Raw genomic sequence first — 20,750 nt, forward strand, 5'->3', positions numbered from 1 at the left:
GAAGGTTCATCAGTTTGGCTCACGTGGTAAACTTCACTTTTACAGCATGCTGTATAAAAACAAGAAATCGTCTTCAGTGGGATTTAAAAATACATTTGGTATTGGAGAAAAAAAAAAAGGTAGACAGGTTTTTCTTGCAAAATAAGAGTCGGCAGGTCGAAGCAGAGCCACCAATCGATGGGATTTTATCATTGGCTGTTACATATATAAATAAACAAACAGCAGGATTTGCTGAGAGAAGCAATACAACGTTAAAGCAACATTTCATTCGATTTGGTGTAATGACGACCATGAACATACAAGCCCCCACCCCAATGCCACCATTACATCCTTCTTAAATTATACATTGTACCATGAGCTTCAGTGAATTAATTTATATTTATAAATGATTAATATGGAAAGAATCACTGAACCCTTTATCCTTTACAAACTCCCTCATGTTATTCCATCTCCCCCGACGCACGTTCTCTGCACCCGACCCCATTCTTGTCCCTTTCTCGTCCTTCCCTTCCCTCCTCTTTGTTAAACCGGCAAGACCACTCAATCATAACCACTTTCTCCACCCTTTCCATTCCATCTTCTCCTCTTACCCTGTGTCCTCCTCCCTTGTCATCGCACTCTCCCTCCCTCCCTATAACCATCTTCCTTGACGCATCTCTACTCCGCCTCTCTTCCTCCTACTACCAACCTCAATGCATCCCCCCCCTTATCCCTACCTAACCTCTCGTCCACCACACTCAACCCCAGACACCGCTATCTATTCCCATCTCCTCTTATTATACCTCAAAAAAGATCCCCTCAGTGGAAACCGCCTTTAACACAGCTTAGCTGGCGCCACTGCACTGCACCCGTTGCACGTGCACTCCTGCCTCTCAGTGTATCCTTCCTTCATTCAATCTTTTCCTTCTGCGCTTTCCTTTTGCAGCTCGTTGTGTGATGCAGGAGATGCTTCCTTATCTGCCAACAGCTCCCTCTAATCTCGACCTCTCCGTGTCTTGGCTGGGCTAGAATCAATGCATGGCTCCTTGGGCTAGCATCGTTTTGACTGCTTGGGTCCATGCCTCAAGAACGACTCACTTAGGTTAGAACATCTTAACAACGACTGACTTGTAGGACACACCACAGGGATAATAAATGTCATATATACCTTGACGTCGAGAATTTGTTTCTTTCACATCACCTCAGAAACCGCTTCTTCATATAGGTTACGCCACCTCGGACAATTCAGGGTGCACACCATGATCTTGAGAATTTGTTTTGGTCACATCACCTCGGGAACAACTCCTTCAGGTCGTGCCGCCTCGAGAAGCACTTAGGTCATACCGCCTTGACGACGACTCATTTATGTCACTCCACGTCAGACATGTTATCAAGCTCTCCTCTGTGAGTTTCTAGCACCCCACCCTAGGTACACTGAGCCTCGCACGCATTCTTTGCCTCACTTTGCCATGCGGAGTTCGCCCCGCCATGCCCAGCTCGCCCTCCGCTCGATGCAGCGAGAGGGTCTCCTCGGACGGAAAACGTGGCGACATGAACACGGGCACCAAGGTGCAGAAAGCCTCAGCCCCGGATACGGGACGCACGGCGACTGTACGGAGACGTGCGGGTGTGGTGAACGGACAGCGCAGTGCTTACTGGCGCCTTCAGAGCTGCATCTTCAATGTCCTGGAACGTCCGCATGGGTGGTCTGCGCTCTACCATGTATTCGTGTGAGTAATACCGCCGCACGTTCCCCTCGGCTTCTCATGTGCGAAATGAACAATTCTCAATCCTTCAGGACATTTCTTCATTTTTTTTTGGTCAAAGCTACCAAAAAACAACCTTTCGCCACAGAATAAATGGGGGGTACCAAAGGGTAAAATTGAATTCAAAGTACAGTCCAAACAAACTAAGCTGTACTTGTACAACTGTTCACCTCATCATTTTATTGTATTGTCAGAATACTGCAATAGCCTACTACAAGCAAATGAGGAATAATATGGATTCACATTGAGCTAACTTAATACACACTCTTGAAAATAAATGTAATAAATATAACTTTTTGATAAAATAGCACCAATTCAAAGAACAAATCAAACATATTGTTGGAATAAAAGTTCTGAAAACGTTCTTATCTTATATATACAATTTTGATGAACATTTTGTGTTATTTAATGAATCATCAATGTGCAAAACGTTCCACTCATTAGAAAGTTTTCCAACGACTGTATGTACATATATATTTATATATAATATATAAATTGAAAAATGTATAATATATACGATATATATATATATATATATATATATATATATATATATATATATATATATATATATATATATATATACATATATATATATATATATTGTTACGGATCTGGAAACCATTTGCATTCAACATACAGATGTCCCAAAAGTCAGTTATGTCGTTAAGTATGTGTGTAGTCAGATCCCCTTCCTTTTGTCGAGTGTTAGGGGGGTCTCGCGGTTCCAGTTCTCGGCTCCCACGAACGTTGTAACTCTTGTACGATGACCTTCGTGGCGCTGACACTCTTACTCGTCGAGAGCGAAGCCACATGGAGGAGTAACTGGGGTCTCCTGGCAGGAACAGAGGCCCCGCCCCAGAAAGGTGGACCGGAAGACCTTATCCAATCAGAGGCGGATAGCGAGGTGCATTTTCGCCAAGGGCCCCTCCCTGTGGAGAGAGGCCAATAAAATCTCCGAGACTCTCTGTAAAAGAAGGGTCCGGTTGAGTTTGCTTTCACGGTGGCTGTAAGCAGTCAGCTTTGTTTCACGGTGGCTGTACGGGTTCCGGAGTTTCACGGTGGCTGCTATGAAGAGTTTTAAGGAAGGACAGAGAAACCCTGACCTCCCTCCGTGGACCCCGATTGTTCACCACCCAAGCTCCGCCACGAACCACGAGTCCCTATGTGCGACTGGGGACCGGACCAACGACTTTTGTCAGGTGCCGCATCGCGAAGCACGCCCTTCCTCCGACCACCGAACTCTGACCCCCAGCTTGTCTCTCAACTCAGCTGCGAGGGTCCAATAAAGATCTCTGGGTTTCTTTTCATTTTGTGTGTGTGTGTGTGTCTGCGTGTGGGCCCGTCTTCAAGTAGAACTGAATAAGTATTTTTGCTCATTGTAAATATTCCTTCTTGCATATTCACGATAAGTCTTGCCTTTGTCTTTTTATTGTAAATAAACATTTGTAGAAATATTCCCAGTCCGTTTCTGTCCCTTCTTGAATTGGTCCAGCATGGTTCGGATCTGAGTTTAGGTGGGTTTTATCCCCGATAATCCATTCATTCCAGCCAACTCCCTCGGCAAAGCACCAATGTTATCCGATTAGATTTTAATTATGGCGGCCGAACGTTTTAACCGCTGGTGCGTGCCGATGATTTTTTGGTCAAATCTGTGGTAATTACCTCCCAGTCCATCTCGGTTCGAACAATGCTCGACCAATGAAAGAAAGAACAAACACGGACAGGTTGGAAATCGACAAATAATTTATGAATAAAAAAATAAATAAATAAAAGAACTTTTTATTTGCTGAGGTAAATAAAGAATTTCAAAGCAAAATCAATCAAAATGCCAGGAAAGAAACAAAGAGCAGAAGCTTATCGGGGGTTGATTTGCAGCTAAACACAGACAAGGGGACCGAACGGATCATTCAGGGGGAGGAGAGGGGGAGAATCGTCTCGCTCACCAGAAAGTCGTCCGTGAAGCAAAAACGTTCTGAAACGCGTGCGTGTCACGTCCGTCGCAAACACCCAGCTTTGTCGTACAGCCTCTCGCGGGGCAGCCTTGAACGCCAGTCCACACGCTCGCTTGCCGAAGCTCTGGCCAGGACAAACCGTCTCGCTGTTGGCGCTGGCCAGACACCCACACGCGCGCTTCCTTCTCCTCTTTTGCGCGCCTACACCCGCTTCTTGCTCGCTTCTCTGTCGTACCTCTTTCGTTCACGCTTTCTTATTATCTCAGAACGTATCTCTTTCTCTTCAGAACGTATTGCTTTCGCTTTTTCCCCACTCTCAAAACGTATCTCCTCACAAAATGCCCCTCACGCTTTCTCTCGCTCGTTTTTATATCCCTGGGCCGTCTCCACGGGGTGCCATCCGCCCCAAGCTCACCCCGCCCCACCAGGGCACGGTTACCATGACGACCCGTGCAAAAAGGCGGGCGTTGGAGCTCGCGAAAGAATGCTGCTGAGGAAAAAATGAGGGCGGGCTTCAGAGCTCGTGAAAGAAATGTTGCTGAGGAAAAATGAGGGCGGGCTTCAGAGCTCGTGAAAGAAATGTGTGTGAGCGTGTCTGTCGTAAAGAAAAAAAAAAGCTTCCCATAAGAGAGGGGATCTATCCTTTACCCTTCTCAACGCATCACATTTGAGATCTCATAAGACATGGGGATGGGGCTAATCTGAACATGCATTTCAGGAAATAACTGTCTGAGGACCTGGATGTGTGGATGCATTCATCAGACCGGATTCTAAAATCCATAACACCAACCCTTTCCCTATCCCAGACTCGTCCCGAGTCTTCCAACAGCTGGCACATCGGTTTAAAAAAAATTACAACATTGCAATTAACACTACCGTGTGACATGCAGGTGAAGTTACCCCCTACCGAGTACGTTTTAACTCTACCCTTCAGTGTGTGCGACAATTTAAACTAGATATGTCCCACCTGATGACCTGATGCGTTAGAAACTACCACACTGACTTGCACAGACAACCTTATGCTACACCAAAATTGCCGGAATTTTTGAAACTACAACACATAACTGGTGGGCTTTAATAATTGACACAACTATACACAATTTCTGAACCAGGACCTGTAGAAATGCAGAAGAAAAATTGTGGAGAGGGGGAAGAAAACACCTGCTGATTCTTGCCACCTTCATGCTCTTCACCAGCACATCTAACAAAATAAACCGGCAGGCCAGTGACTGGCATACAGGCCATAAACGTTGTGGCCTTCGAAACAAAAATGACCAAGAAGCAGCACGTCATGTCCGTTGCCAGCACCCAGCTTTGTCGAACAGCCTCTCGCGGGGCAGCCTTGAACGCCAGTCCACACACGCTCGCTTCCTTCTCCTCTTTTGCGCCCCTACACCCGCTTCTTGCTCGCTTCTCTCTCGTTCACGCTTTTTTATTATCTCAGAACGTATCTCTTTCTTCTTCAGAACGTATCGCTTTCGCTTTTTCCTCACTCTCAAAACGTATCTCCTCACAGAACGTCTCTCTCGCTTCAGAATGTCCCTCTTTCACCTTTTCCTCTCCGGAACGTCTCTCTCCACAGAATGCCTCTCCTCACAGAACGCCCCTCACGCTTTCTCTCACTCGTTTTTATATCCCTGGGCCGTCTCCATGGAGTGCCGTCCGCCCCACCGGGGCACGGTTACCATGATTACCCGTGCGCTCTCAAAAAAGGTAGGCGTCGGAGCTTGCGAAAGAATACTGCTGACGAAAAATGACGGTGGGCTTCAGAGCTCGTGAAAGAAATGTGTGTGAGCGTGTCTGTCGTAAAAAAAAAAGCTTCCCATAAGAGAGGGGATCTATCCTTTACCCTTCTCAACGCATCACATTTGAGATCCCATTAGAAGGATGACAGGCTGAGTCAACCCCTTGGTGTTAATTCAGCAGCCACCAGGACTTGAACTCAAGACTCTAGGACCCCAAGTCACCACCCTAACCACAAGCCAACACAAGGTTCTATGCTTGAAAGAGTAAAAGCGTTGAAATCTGCAAATGGTAAGTCTACTAAATATGAGTGTATGTATTACCAGAGTTGGTGTCAAAGTTGGTGTCAAATTACCACCCAATGCTCGCCTGTTTATACATTTATCGTTTTTAAAAGACGAGTCTAATAATTAATATTTTTTATAAAGCATTGCAGTGAAGTATCATTATAAAGCAATATATGTATTTGTATATTGTAATCAGTAACAAGAGCGCAAGTAAGCACAATATACGCCCGAACAAGAAGGTATATACAGAATTGTGCTACTACATGGAAAACAGCATCCTGGTTGCCATGGCAACCAATTTAGATGACGAACGTATGTCACTACACACCATCTCCACAGTCTGTACCTATGTACCAAATATGAAACGTGAAAGTTGAAAACTTTGGGAGTTAGAGTGCGGACAGGAACGGACGGACAGACAGACAGACAGACGGACGGACGGACGACCGGTATCACATAATACGTATATATATATATATATATATATATATATATATATATATATATATATATATATATATATATATATATATATATATATATATATATATATCGGGCGTATAAAAATAGTGTGGTAGATAAAAACATTAAAAAGGAAACTAGAGGGGGAGCACTCGGAGGATGGCAAAACCTCCGCCGCCAATACTGCTGAGTCACTCAAGTGAACCATATCTTATTCATTAAATATGTCAACAGTGCTGACAGTTATAGTTCTTTTCTCCAACATTTTTTTTGGGGGGGGGGGTTGGAAATCACTTAAAACATGTACAAATGCAAAAAAAAAAAATATATATTTTTCTCTAACAATATTTTTTGGGGTGGTGGGGGTTGGAAATCACTTAAAACATGTAGAAATGCAAAAAAATATTTTTTTATTTTTCTCTAACAATATTTGGGGAGGGGGTTGGAAATCACTTAAAACATGTAGAAATGCAAAAAAAGCATTTTTCTCGAACAATTTTTTTTGGGGGGGGGGACCAAGTCCAAAATCTAATGGCATGATCCTTGGACCATACCTAACCCCCCCCCCCACCCCACCAAGTTTCGTCGAAATCCGTCAAGGAGTTTTTCCGTAATACAAAAAATTTAACATTTTCACGCTCACGCTCACGCTGACGCTCACGCCGGGGGTATCGCTATAGCTCTCTGTTCTTCGAACAGGCGAGCTAAAAGTGGATCAAATCCACTTCAAATGTTCAATAAATAATTTTAAAATCATGGTGTCTATTTACTTCATGTCTCTGTATATGTGTATGCTTTCCTGAAACTTTCCTGAGCACACCCCAAGTACAACCACCAGTTTCCAACTCATGGTTCGGGAGTGCATAAATATCAAATATTAACAAACAAACAGACACTTCTCAAGTTATTATTCCCCTACCGGTTTCACCAGAGGAGACTGTAGGTTTGCTCTCCGTACGTCTGTCCATCCCACCTTTGATTTTTCAGACTTTTTTCCCCATACCCTTTAACATATTCAACTGAAACTTGGTGCATGCCTTTATTATATCACAGAACAAGTTCGAGTTTCAGGGCGTTTCGTCAGTTTTTCACAAAGTTATGCCCTTTTTGGACTTGGAAGATATCACATCGGTAGGGGACGTGTATTGCAAAGCAATTCTTGCTCCTGTTATATTCAGTACGATTGATTATCTCCGATGTCACTTGAGGATTATACACAGGAGGAGCATGACATCTTCTTAATATCACTTTCGATTGACTTATCGCCTTAATTTTGATACCTGGTAAAAATGAGAGAATGTTACCTTTCATCTAATCTTGTTCTCAAGGATAAGTTGTTCAGTTCTTCTCCACTGCTGTACATGAGCATGATCTATAGTTCTATGCGATTGTTGCATGTTACAGTCTATATAGATGGCTTCCAACGTCCAATGCCTTGGCGGTACATTTCCTTGAATGATAGCCGAGCTCCACAGGCCGCCTCATTGGACGTTGGAAGTCATCCATTGTTAAATCTCTCTGTTTACTCGTGTTGTAAAATTAATGGTTTTCAGCATTGCAAGATGGGAAAACGATTATGTCACGAGGATATTTATGACATAAAACACCATACGACCCACAGGTATTCGCAAACACTTTTGTGAGATCGAAATGTGTACATCATATGAGCAAACGACTATTCCATCCGTAATTTTCAGGGACTGCAGAAGATGCTACGAAATGTGTGCAAATCAGGTGGAAAGATGGAAGGTTGTTGGGGCAGTCCAAAAGGAGACAAAAGTACATAATACTTCCCATGTTATTATTTTGGAAAAAAGCCAATTGTTTTGCAAAGATTCCTTCTTGTGTGTGCTGATAGAGCATTAAACTGGTCTCTGATGCCTTCTCCATGACAGAAAGTCATTGTAACTGCTTCCTAGAAGTTTCTTTCTCATTCAATGCGAGCTGCAGTTTTCCTGGTCCAAGAGCAGATATTTAAAGCCTCTCTGCCCTGATGTAATCACGGTGTTCCGCAGAGTCTGTAACCTCGCATGACGTCGGGCCGACAGTGCTACGAGCCAGCACTTTGCATGTTGTCACGTGCAAGTCATTGCATCGCATGGGCCAACACCGTAAACATGTTACACCTCCAGTCTCCTTGCCAATTCCAGTACTCCTTCATTACAGGAAATGTTCCTTCAGGCATTAAAACGGATAACAACCGAACGAACAATTATATTTTAAATTAATTCGGAAAATGTTGGTGCCGAGGAATGAGTCTTTGGGATCTGTTTTTCAAATGTCTGGGTTTCAAATGCCTTAAAAAAAAATATGTACATGAGTGGGGCATGCTTGCATTATACAAGCAGTTGGTGGTGCATCATCCATGCAAACATTTTAAATATAAGCTTTTGTTTTTGGGCTGGCAGGATGGCCTTGTCGTGGTATGTACACTCACCACTAAACTGTCTGACCTGGCTTTGAATCTTGGCCAAGCTATAAACTGTCATCCAGGTGTTTCACAGGCAGGATGATTCATCAATGTGTGTGCCGTCCATCGCATAATCGTTAAACTGGGCATCCCATCTGCTGGCATTAGTTGTTGATGTTAAAGTGTCCTTCTTGAAGAGTATGCGAGCTATCGCCAACACGCTGGCCAAATTCCAAATTTCTGACTTCCTGTGTTGGAGTGTTCCTGGTGTTGGCTCAATGGTTCAGGTGGTGGGCTTGGAATCCTAGGGTCCTGAGTTCAAATCCTGCTTGGTTGTTGAATTAATACCAGGTGGGATTGATTTAGCCTGTCATCATTCTGAGGTTGGCAAAATGAGTACCAGCTTGCTGTGATGATTGAGCCATTTGAGTAACCTGTGTTGGAGTGGCGACCTGTCCAGGATTGTGTCCACTAGCTAAGGAGACTGCTTTGGCAGCACTGATATTGTACAGAATATGGTCGCGATGGATGGATATGTTGGAGTGGAAACCTGTCCAGGATAGTAACCCTGGCAATAGCAACTGCTTTGGCAGAACTGATGCTCTGTTCAATTAATTATTTTCCTTTCACTGATCGCTCCCCCCATCTCCTCTTCTGTATTTCAGCCTCATCCTAAGGCTCACCTAACTGAGGGGTCAAGGTCTTAACAAAACTGTACCTCCTTATGTGACAACAGAACATTTCAGGTGTGATAAGTGTATGGTTCATTTTCCTATTTCCATCTGCCAATATCCTATTTGCTTTCACACCCATCCATCCCTATACACAGTACTTATCAATTCTAATCGGCATTCAAAAATTATTGTTTTAAACAAGGATGGGTAAAACTCACGTTATAGGTGGCAATGTCAACCCCAACTTTACAAAAATTTAAATAAGCAGCAACAATAGGCAGCAAAGATTGTTCCTGGCAGCAGCCACTTCCATGCTCATAGGAGTTTGTAGCAGAAATCAGGTAGAAATGCTTTTGGCAGTTGGTCAATGGCATGTTCGTATTAGTTTTTCCACGTCAAAAATCATGTTCATAGCAAAAGTCATCGCAGCAATGATGAGGTTAGAGGGCAGCAGGGGTGAGGTTGGTGGCATTGATGTTGGCCATGATGTCAAAGAGGACAGCCAACTCGACCTTCCTGGACCTACTCGAGAGGAGCGTACGATGCTACTTACATTTTCAAAGAGTGGGTAGAGAGGTAGACCAAGCATATGTGTCCTCCCCACTCATTACATTTGCCTTTCCAATGTCCATTAATTCCGTTACTTACTATTAGAACATAACTTTTGGACCTTAAGACACCACAGACCCTTTAGAACTCTTAGACCCTTAAGACCCCATTGACTCCTTAGACCGTTTACACGCCTTCGACCCTTTTAAGACCTTTTAGACCGAGTTTAAATGCACAAACGCCACCTACTTTCAGGGTGGGGACAGGGTGGGTGGGAAAGCAGAGGTGAAGCCTCGATGGACCCATGTGAGTATGTTTATTATTTATGTGCTGTTTGAACGTGACTTGGGCCATTACTACGTCCATTAATTACATACTATTGGAACGTAACTGTTCGATCTTCAGAGACCACAGAACATTTAGACCCCATACCCTCCTCTAGATTCCTTGGACCTTTAAGACCCCTTACACTCCTTCGACCCTTTAGACCCCTTCATATCCTTTTAAGATCCTTTAGACCCCTTAGACCTTTACATCCTTTATACCTCTTCATACCCATTTAGACCCTTTAGAGACCTAGAGACGTTATTGGACCCTTTAGACACTTTTCATATCTATAGACCTTCAATTTTTTTTTTAGAATTTAAGACACTTTGGACACTGTAGGACCCTTTGGGAGATTTTTACACCATTTTTTGGACCATTTTAAGACACTTTAGACCACTTTGGAAATTGAAAAAAATCCCTTGAGAATAGTTTTTAACGACTTTTTTGTGCACCATTCGCATTGCATCACAAGTTGCAATGACTAATCGAAGCTGATATCTCAAAGAGAAAATGATGTTGGAAAGTGAAACTGAATCAAATGATCTATGGACCATTGAATGGGAACCCAGAATGAAATGCTGTAGGAAATACCAATTGGAAATTGCTGGAAGGAATGAACTTTAAAACTTGTCTCCCTTCTTTAAAACCTTGTGGTGCCTTGTTAAGTCGTTCTCTGGAGTATGCCCCCCCCCTTCCATCCCTTCCCCCTCTTCAGATGGCACCACAGCCGACTCTGGTCGTGAGAAGACTGAATGCCTTAATCCTGTGTTTCCTTCCCACCCCTCAATATTGTCTCCTACCCCTCACCCCATCCTTCCTTGCAGTTGTATCCAACTGCTCCTGGACTCTGAGTCTTTTGAACCTGAGAAGGTGGATAAGGTTTTTTCAACTCTCGACTCCGACTCTGTTACTGGACCGGACGGCATCAGCTCATGTGTCCAAGAAACCTGCTCTGCTGCACTTGCACATCTTCGCTCTGCCCTTCTCACCCAGTCATTTGCGGTCGGTCATCTTCAATATACTTGGAAATCCGCTAACATCACTACATTACATAAAAAGGTGCAACAACAGAACCCTTTAACTACAGACCTATCAGCTTACATTGAATCATCAGCAAGGTCATGGAATCCATCATCGCTGTCGTTATGAAATCTTTCCTTTTCTCCAACAACTTCATTTCAGATCACCAATTTGGTTTCAGACCAGGTCACTTCATCTTGGACATGCTGCTTCTGCTCACTCAACAATGGATGTTGGGTAACATGAGATGATGACAAATGGTATTCCTGGGGGTGTGGCCATGTGGGGGAGTGAGGGCAGTTCAAGGAGAGTGAGGAATAGAGTCTTTGATGAAGAGAGAAACTCCTCCACCAGGACGAGGCTCAGGTCTGTCATACCGGAGGAGGGAGTAATTGCAGTTGCAGGGATCCCTGCAACTACACCCTCAATGTCAGACATGAGATCAGGGCCATCTGTCTAGACATATTTTGAGCTTTCAATACAGTTTGGCATCTTGCCTTTCTCTCCAAATTGTCTGCCTACAGCATCCAAGGCCAACTCCACACATGGCTTACTGACTTCCTCTACTTTCATAAGTTAAAGCATGGTTCTCAAAGAGATCCTCTCATCTCCGATACTTGTTAAGGCTGGACTGGAGTACACCAAGGCAGTGTCTAGGTTAAGTGGCTTTCTGATTCTCTGGAAAATCCTCTGCATATTTTGATTGATGACTCCACCCTTTGCCTTGACATCCCTCACCCTTCAGAGGCAGGATGCAGCCAGCCTCTTCCCTCTCTCCAGACCTTAAAAAAAACTACAAGCTGGTCAAAACACTTGGAATATATCTTTCAATCCTGATGAATCTCACTCTCATGATCTCTCCATGAAAGGATCATCTGGCAAGCGCTGCATCTATTTTCTTAACAATCCTCTTGAGGAAGTTCAGTCATTCAAACTCGTGTGTCTCAATATCATCCAGGATCTGTCGTGGGCAAATTATGTTTCAAAGTTGGCCTCCAAAGCCAGCCACTAACTGGGTATTCTCCATCATACAAAGTCCTTCCTTGGCAGACCTGAACTCTTATCCATCTACAAGGCTTTCATCCACAGCTTAAGTACTGCTCTCTCCTCTGGGCTTGCTCCCTTGCCTCACATCTTGCTCAGTTCAACACCATGGAAACAAAGGCCTTGAAGATTATTGGAAGCTCCTCCAATGAAGCTGAGTCTGTGGGCTTATCACTTTGCCAAAGCACACAGGTCAGTGGTCTCTCTGTTTTCTACCACCTCCTTTCTGTTCTTACAATTCTGCTCTTTCCATGCTTTATCCCCCCCCCTACTACTCAAACTACTCAAATCCAGGATCACTGCTTACCTCTACTCATTTGTTGCTCTTTTTCCCACACACCTATGGAGCCAGCTTCCAGATCCTTTCCAATCTCATTCTTCCATCCACGTCTTTAAGAAAGCTGTTCACCACCATCTAAGATCATCCCCAATCCAAAACCATGATATTTTCAACCCTCGTTACCCCCACCCCAATCCCTCCTTCCAAATTTCCAGTTTTCCCTCCTGAGACTTCTGCATCCACCTTGTCCACCTCATGCATCCTCTCCTGCCCCTTATTCATCGTCACACCCATTGTTTGTCCGCCTACCGATGTTTTGGCCCTCGGCTCTGCTGTTGGAGTTTTCTCCCTTTCTATAATATTCCTTTTGGCCTGTGATGTCTAACCCAAACCCTAACAAGTACTAGCTCTTCCACGAGCCTCGACTATGTATACAAAAAAACCACATTAATTGCATTCGTAATGCTTTTCAAATCCATTACACTTGTATTTATTTTGACATTTGCCAACTTCAGATCTGCACGAATCATGGCATTCTCTGCTTTCTGATTTGCAGGATTTCTGTTTAACCTTTCATGCAAATCAGCATTCACCTTTTCATTATTGTTCATCTTTGTCATGACCTGGACTGAGACAACTTGCAGCTATTGTCCAATGTCAACAGTGGAGCTTCCCATTACACCTCTCTCTGTACCTATTACACCCTCGACTGCCTGTTCCATTACTTTTTCATTCTGGGACTCCGACGCGGCGACTGTGTCTGCACAGTATTTTTTAAACTAAATTTTAATCTAAAATTGGAGAGTTCACAGAACACCTTACCCCACACAGTCTTGAGAAAAAAACGGACATGGACGGGGTCTGTGAGAAGCAAATTTGATTGATCCTGATGATGTAAAATGGCGTAATATTTTATCTCAGTACTGCTAAACGAAAGGTTTTTGAAAGCGCCAATAATATGATTTGTGTTCTTCAGTGTTCAAATATATGATTCAATTAAAATAAAATCAAGATTTTAAAAGTTGTAGAAAACAAAATATCTGAGGAATTTTTTTTCCTCCTTCAACAAAGGAAAGGAAACAACACTTCCATGATCTAATCTAATGAAAACTCTCTCAAACAATAATAATAATAATAATAATACTAATAAAAACGATCTCTTATAATGCTTCATCTTTGTCTTTCACATGTGTGGTACTCTTTACTGTATCATAATGCATGACTTCTTCTATTTAAACAGACTGCTCTCAATTCGACCTCTCCTTCATACCTTGCCTAAAAAATCCAACTGTTTCAGCATTTCTTCTCTCCCTTCTCTGAATTCGCCTTCATTGCATCCATAAAGAAATGTGTTTAATCGCATCTCTAACCTAAAACTTAAAAAAAACCCATTTTGCGATGAATGTTCGTTTTCCATCAACCATTCTTTTTTTCCAATTTCAGTGCCAACTCACCCCTCACTCTCAAAGCAACCATCACACTCTTCTCCCTCCAAGCCTCCCTCTCACCTCTCTCAAAAACTCCCCACTCTCCCTTCTCCCACCATTCACCCCCCTCACTCACCCATCTCAAACTTGCCCCCCCCTCATCCACAAAGCTGCCTCCTTCCACTGCCCTCTCACCTCCATCTCTTCACTCCACCTCCTCAAATCCTCAACCGCCTTCTGCCCCTCTCTTGTCCACCCTCTCCCCCAGCACAACAGAGCCTTTTCTCCTCCTCATCCGGGCCCTTCCCCAAGCTATTCTGCAATCCCCACACACTCCTTCAACAACCCTCCTTACCTCCCCCTCGTCCCTTGTCCTACCCTCCCCCTCCCCTCCCACCCCCTGCACCCAAAGCCTCCTCCCCTCCCTCTTCATTAACAGTGTGGACCTCAAATATCCGGGGCCTTCGCTCAAACCTTTCAGATCTTTTTATACAGGTTGCCACTGACAAACCAGACGTAATCTGCCTTACAGAAACTTTCCTCCCCCAAGACGTGTCTGACTCCCAAGTATCTCTCCCCGGTTACTCCCTCCTCCTGGTGGAGGAGTTTCTCTCTTCATCAAAGACTCTATTCCTCACTCTCCTTGAACTGCCCTCACTCCCCCACACGGCCACACCTCCAGGAATACCTCTGGCTACGGCTTCCCTTCCACTCCCACCTCATGTTTATATGTGTACTGTACTGTCCACCAAACGGTGATGACTCCATCGACACCTCACTATCCGAAAACATGGACCAACTTCTAGCTTCTCATCCAAACTCTCTCTTCCTCATATGTGGCGACTTCATTTGTCATCATGCCAGTTGGCTAGGTGTGGGTACCTCTCTCACTTGTTATGGCACTTCAGCAAAAGCTTTCTGCGACTCATTGGGACTGACTCAATCGGTCAACTTCCCGACCCGGATCTCAACCAATGGTACTCCATCTCTTCTGGATCTGATTTTGACAAATTTCCTTGACAATAGCTGCTGCTCTTCCTCCGCTCCAATCGGTTCTTCTGTTCACATCCTTGTCAAAGTGGACATCTCTCTGGCTAGAATCAGAGAACCACCTCACTGCTGTCGAGTCTGGCATTTCACTCAAGCGAACTGGCAGGGTCTCCAAGCAGCTATCAAACTTATAGACTGGTCTCCTGTCGCTACTTTCTCCAACATCAACTCATCCTGGGAATTCTTTCAAAGAAACTTGCTCTCCCTCATGTACAGATTTATCCCCTCTCGTCTTCAGTTGTCCTACCCTTCCTCCCGCCTTTGGTTCACTGAAGCTTGTGGCGAGGCAGTTGTCCTGAAACAACTTGCCTTTGCCTCATGGAAAGCAAACCCAACTGAGGGTAATCTCAGTTCCTTCCATAAAGCTCGGAACAAGTGTGTATCTACCCTCAGGAGAGCCAGACAACAACATCTTTCTCAGCTGAAGTCCGAACTTTCAAACCTCTCTCCCTCCTCAAAATCCTGGTGGCATCTAATCAAATCTGTTTCTGGTGTTTGTTCCCCCTCCATCTCCTCCCTTACCTCAAATGGCTTCACTGCTGATACCGCACGTGAAAAGGCTAAATGCCTAAACTCGGTGTTTGCAGCTAAATCTTGTGTCCAAAACCCATCACTTTCTCTACCCACCTGACCCAGTCGCACCCAACTGTCTCTGGACTCTGTGTCCTTTTCTCCTGACAAGGTCGAGGGCTTGCTGTCAAACCTCAACTCAGATTCTGCAACCGGTCCAGACTGCATCAGCCGACGTGTCCTAAAAACCTGCTCTTCTGCTCTAGCTCACCTTCTCTCTGTTCTATTCACCCTCTCATTTGCTGAAGGTCATTGCCATCTGCTTCGAAATCAGCAAACATTACTGCCCTGCATAAAAAGGTACAAAAACCGATCCCTGCAACTACAGACCAATCAGCCTTCTGCCAATCATCAGCAAGGTTATAGAATCCATCATCGCTTCAGACATGAAATCCTTCCTCTTCTCGAATGGCTTGATTTCCGATCTTCAATTTGGTTTCAGACCAGGTCACTCTACCCTGGATATGCTGCTTCTGCTCTCCCAACAATGGATGGAGGTCCTCAATGTCGGACATGAAGTCAGAGCCATATCCCGAGACATATCACGTGCTTTTGACACGGTCTGGCACCCTGCCCTGCTCACCAAACCCTCTTCCTATGGTATCCAAGGCCATCTCCACTCATCGCTCACAGACTTCCTCTCCTGTTGCAGTCAATGTGTGGCCTTATAAATGGAGTTCTTTCATCCCCTCTTCCTGTCCCGGCTGGAGTTCCTCAAGGTAGCGTTCTGGGCCCTGTTCTTTTCTGGTTTTCATCAATGATCGATCCGACTCTTTGGAAAATCCTCTTTATCTCTTTGCTGATGACCCCACCCTCCGCCGTACCATCTGTCACCCCTCAGACCGGCATGTAGCAGCTCCTTCGCTCACTGCAGATCTGGGTAAAATTACAAACTGGTCCAACACGTAGAACATTTCTTTCAATCCGGACAAATCTCACACTCTCACAATGTCTCTCTGAAAGGAACATTTAGAAAAACCCCCCATACACTTTCTCAACAATCCTCTGGAAGAAGTCCTTTCTTTCAAGCTTCTGGGTCTCACTGTCTGCCATGACCTTTCCTGGGAAAGCCACATTTCAAACCTCGCCTCCAAAGCCAGTCGCCGACTGGGAATCCTCTGTCATGCAAAGTCCTTCCTCGGCCCACCTGAGCTCCTGTCCACTTACAAGGCTTTCGTCCGCAACCTGATGGAGTACTGCTCCCCCCCTCCAGGCTGGTGCTCCTGCCTCTCACCTTTCTCGGCTTCACACTGTGGAAACCAAGGCATTTCGGATCATTGGCATCTCCCACGATGAGGCTGAGTCTTTGGGCCTCTCACTCTCTCACCGCAGGCTGGTCGGTGGTCTTTCTATCTTCTACCATCTCCTCTCCAGCCTCGCCCCCACCCCTCCCCCCTCTCCGCTCTCTCTGCGATTTGTCCCCACCACATTTTCACAGGGCACTCAAGGTCCGCCAAAAAACCCTTTCTGGTAAAACTACCAAAATCACGAATCAATGCTCACCTTCACTCTTTCATTCCTCAACTGAAGACGAGAGGAGATAAATCTGTGCATGAGGGAGAGCAAGTTTCTTTGAAAGAATTCCCAGGATGAGTTGATGTTGGAGAAAGTAGCGATAGGAGACCAGTCTATAAGTTTGATAGCTGCTTGGAAACCCTGTCAGTCGGCTTGAGTGAAATGCCAGACTCGACGGCGATGAGGTGGTTCTCTGATAATAGCCAGAGAGATGTCCACTTTGACAAGGATGTGGTCAGAAGAACCGATTGGAGTGGAGGAAGAGCAGCAGCTATTGTCAGGGAAATTTGTCAAAATCAGATTCAGAAGAGATGGAGCACCATTGGTTGAGATTCGGGTCGGGAAGTTGACCGATGAAGTCAATCCCAATGAGTCACAGAAAGCTTTTGCTGAAGTGCCATGACAGGTGAGAGAGGTACCCACACCTAGCTAACTGGCATGATGACAATTGACGTCACCACATATGAGGAAGAAAGAGTTTGGATGAGAATATAGAAGTTGGTCCATGTTTTCGGATAGTGAGGTGTATATGGAGTCATCACTGTTTGGTGGACGGTACAGTACACATATAAACATGAGTGGGAGTGGAGGGGAAGCCGTAGCCAGAGGTATTCTTGGGGGTCTGGGGGAGTAAGGGCAGTGCAAGGAGAGTGACGAATAGAGTCTTTGATGAAGAGAGCAACTCCTCCACCAGGACGAGGCTCAGGTCTGTCATACCGGAGGAGGGAGTAACCGGGGAGAGATACTTGGGAGTCAGACACGTCTTGGGGGAGGAAAGTTTCTGTAAGGCAGATTATGTTTAGTTTGTCAGTGGCAACCTGCATGGAAAGATCTGAAAGGTTTGAGCGAAGGCCCAGGATATTTGAGGTCCACACTGTTAATGAAGAGGGAGGGGAGGAGGCTTTGGGTGCAGGGGGTGGGAGGGGAGGGGGAGGGTAGGACAAGGGACGAGGGGGGAGGTAAGGAGGGTTGTTGAAGGAGTGTGGGGGATTGCAGAATAGCTTGGGGAAGGGGCGGGATGAAGAGGAGAAAAGGCTCTGTGGTGCTGGGGGAGAGGGTGGACAAGAGAGGGGCAGAAGGCGGTTGAGGATTTGAGGAGGTGGAGTGAAGAGATGGAGGTGAGAGGGCAGTGGAAGGAGGCAGCTTTGTGGATGAGAGGGGAGGGGGCAACTTTGAAAAGAGTGAGTGAGGGGGTGAATGGTGGGAGAAGGGTGAGTTGGGAGAGTTGAGGGAGAGAGGTGAAGGGGAGTTTTTGAGAGAGGTGAGAGGGAGGCTTGCAGGGAGAAGAGTGGGATGGTTGCTTTGAGAGGGAGGGGTGAGAGGGGTGAGTTGGCAACTAAAATAGGAAAAAAAAAGAATGGTTGATGGAAAGTGAATATTCATAGCAAACTGGGGTTTTAAAAAGTTTTAGGTCAGAGATGCAATTAAACACATTTCTTGATGGATGCTATAAAGGCGAATTCAGAGAATGGAGAGAAGAAACACTGTAACAGTTGGATTTTTTTCGGCAAGGTATGAAGGAGAGGTCGAATTGAGAGCAGTCTTGAAATAGAAGAGGATTAGTGCATTATGATACAGTAAAGAGTACCACACATGTGAAAGAGGAAAATGAAGCATTATAAGAGATCGTTTTTATTAGTATTATTATTATTATTGTTTGAGAGAGTTTATCAGATTAGGTCATGGAAGTGTTGGAGAAAAAATCATGAGGTGAACGGTGAAATAGGATCGGTAAACGCAGGGGGTGTAAAAGATCACGTGGTTAAGGGAGAAGCAATTGGCTATGGGAGGTGTATAGTCAAAAGTGAAATTATTTATTTTAAATAAGGATTGAGTAACATTCGTAAAAGGGAAGGTTGAAGTAAAATCGTGGAAGTGTGTGGTGAATTTGGAACGGTAAACGTAGTGTGAAGCTGCTGGGTTGATGAAAAGTACCAGGAAGAGTAGAGAGAGACATCTGGTTACAGGAGGTGTAGAGATCGAAAGGATACAAGGAAGATTATTATTTGTTGATGTATTTTTGAAGAACAGGTAAGATTCGGGAATGGAAGGTTGTGGGAAGAAATCGTGAAGGTAATGGCGAGAAAGGATCAGCTCAGTTGAATAAAGATGGTGTGCCGGCAGGAGGAAGAAGAACAAGAAGAGGAAGACGAGGAAGAAGAAGAAGAAGAAGAAGAAGAAGAAGAAGAAGAAGACAGATCGAGACTCATGAGTGTGCAAGGAGAAAGGTTTTTTTTTTTTTTGATTTAAGACGAGAAATAGTGTTTAGTTGGGAGGGATGGGGGACGTCAGGAAAGTGGGGAAGATAGAAATTGAAGGTTATGGGGAGAAAATACAAATAAACACGATCGTACACCAAGGGGAGGGATGGATGGGCCTCAAGCACTCGGTAAGACAAGTTCGACGAAAACTTACAAAAATAGCACGATTTTTGAAACAAAACCGAACTAGGAACACACAGTAACATGTAGGTGAGAAAATAAATAGTTAAAACGGGACAGATAATGACCGGAAACTTAACTTTGAGATCGTCAGCAGAGAGCCCTGAAGGAGACCTGACGATGCTCCAAACCCAGCAAAACATGCCGACGGCTTTACTTTTGCGATTGAAGATGTTCTCTCCGAATGCACATCTCAACTAGAGACACAGTCAACATTCAATTAGTGTTCTCCATAATCCACGGACATGAGATGCATAAAATATCCATGAACATTTCCCGATTGTGTGGGAGAAGAGACAGAAATATCCTTAATGTTCTCCATGGCATTACAACATCGTACTGATGACAGCACGAGACACAATTTATCCATTAGAGTTTTCTGAAGGTGCCGCAATGCAAGATGCAATAAAAGCTCAATTGTTTGGGAATACTTCTGAAACAGTGTATGGCACAGGGGTGGACACTATGTATGAGAAGCCTGTGTACAAATACATACATATATATATATATATATATATATATATATATATATATATATATATATATATATATATATATATATATATATATATATATATATATATATATATATATATATATATATATATATATATATATATATATATATATATATATATATATATATATATGTGTTCCTGCAAGGTATAGTACAGTCTGTGCAACTGAGTCCAACCTGTCGGCATCCCCAGTATCTGGTTACACAACCTTTGGAGCAGCCACATAGCCACATGATGTAATTTCCAAGCAAGCTGCAGGGATTGATGATAGCCTCATCATCTCTGGTGTCAAGCGATCCTCAGAAACAGTCCAACCAGAGCTGGATACTTGTTGGAGTAGCTGAGTGTAGATGTCAGCTTGGATCCATACCATGGTCTGGTAATGTGCACGTCGGATATGGAGATGAATAACATCAGCGGATGGATTTGTTAGCGGAATGTAAACTGCCATCTGTAGATACAAGTGACACTAGAATGGCATCAGTTCATGTTGAAGGATCTTCTCTCGGTTAACTGGACACTTAGCTTTATATGCAGTGATTAGCCTTTGCAGAATGTTCCTGCCAACCTTGATCACTTTGTGTTCCCTTGGTTTGGGTCAGCTGTGGTACGGCATAGGGCGATGCAAATGTTAGAGGCGTATTCTTGGGTAAAGCCGCTGTCACACCTTGACGTTTTAGCCAGCGTATGGCAACATATCAAAATGTATGTAAAACGCTGGCGTACGCTGAAC

At 44.4% G+C, this 20,750-nt stretch overlaps 1 protein-coding gene across 2 annotated transcripts in view; it reads left to right on the forward strand.

Annotated features, from left to right (window-relative positions):
- The first annotated feature begins 474 nt into the window (after window positions 1-474).
- Window positions 475-20,750, forward strand: part of LOC147017332 (potassium voltage-gated channel subfamily KQT member 4-like) — a 297,121-nt gene continuing 276,845 nt past the window's right edge. The window contains exon 1 of one of the 2 annotated variants that reach the window (XM_085846894.1): window positions 475-1,709. In XM_085846894.1, coding sequence (XP_085703020.1) covers window positions 1,468-1,709 — 242 coding nt within the window. In that variant the 5' untranslated portion in view covers window positions 475-1,467. The remainder of the gene's footprint in view (window positions 1,710-20,750) is intronic. The other variant, XM_085846893.1, reaches the window with a different exon arrangement.

Source organism: Eptatretus burgeri, chromosome 11 (assembly GCF_056783735.1).
Source record: "Eptatretus burgeri isolate ZD-2024b chromosome 11, Ebu_testis_v1, whole genome shotgun sequence".
NCBI classification, from domain to species: domain Eukaryota; kingdom Metazoa; phylum Chordata; class Myxini; order Myxiniformes; family Myxinidae; genus Eptatretus; species Eptatretus burgeri.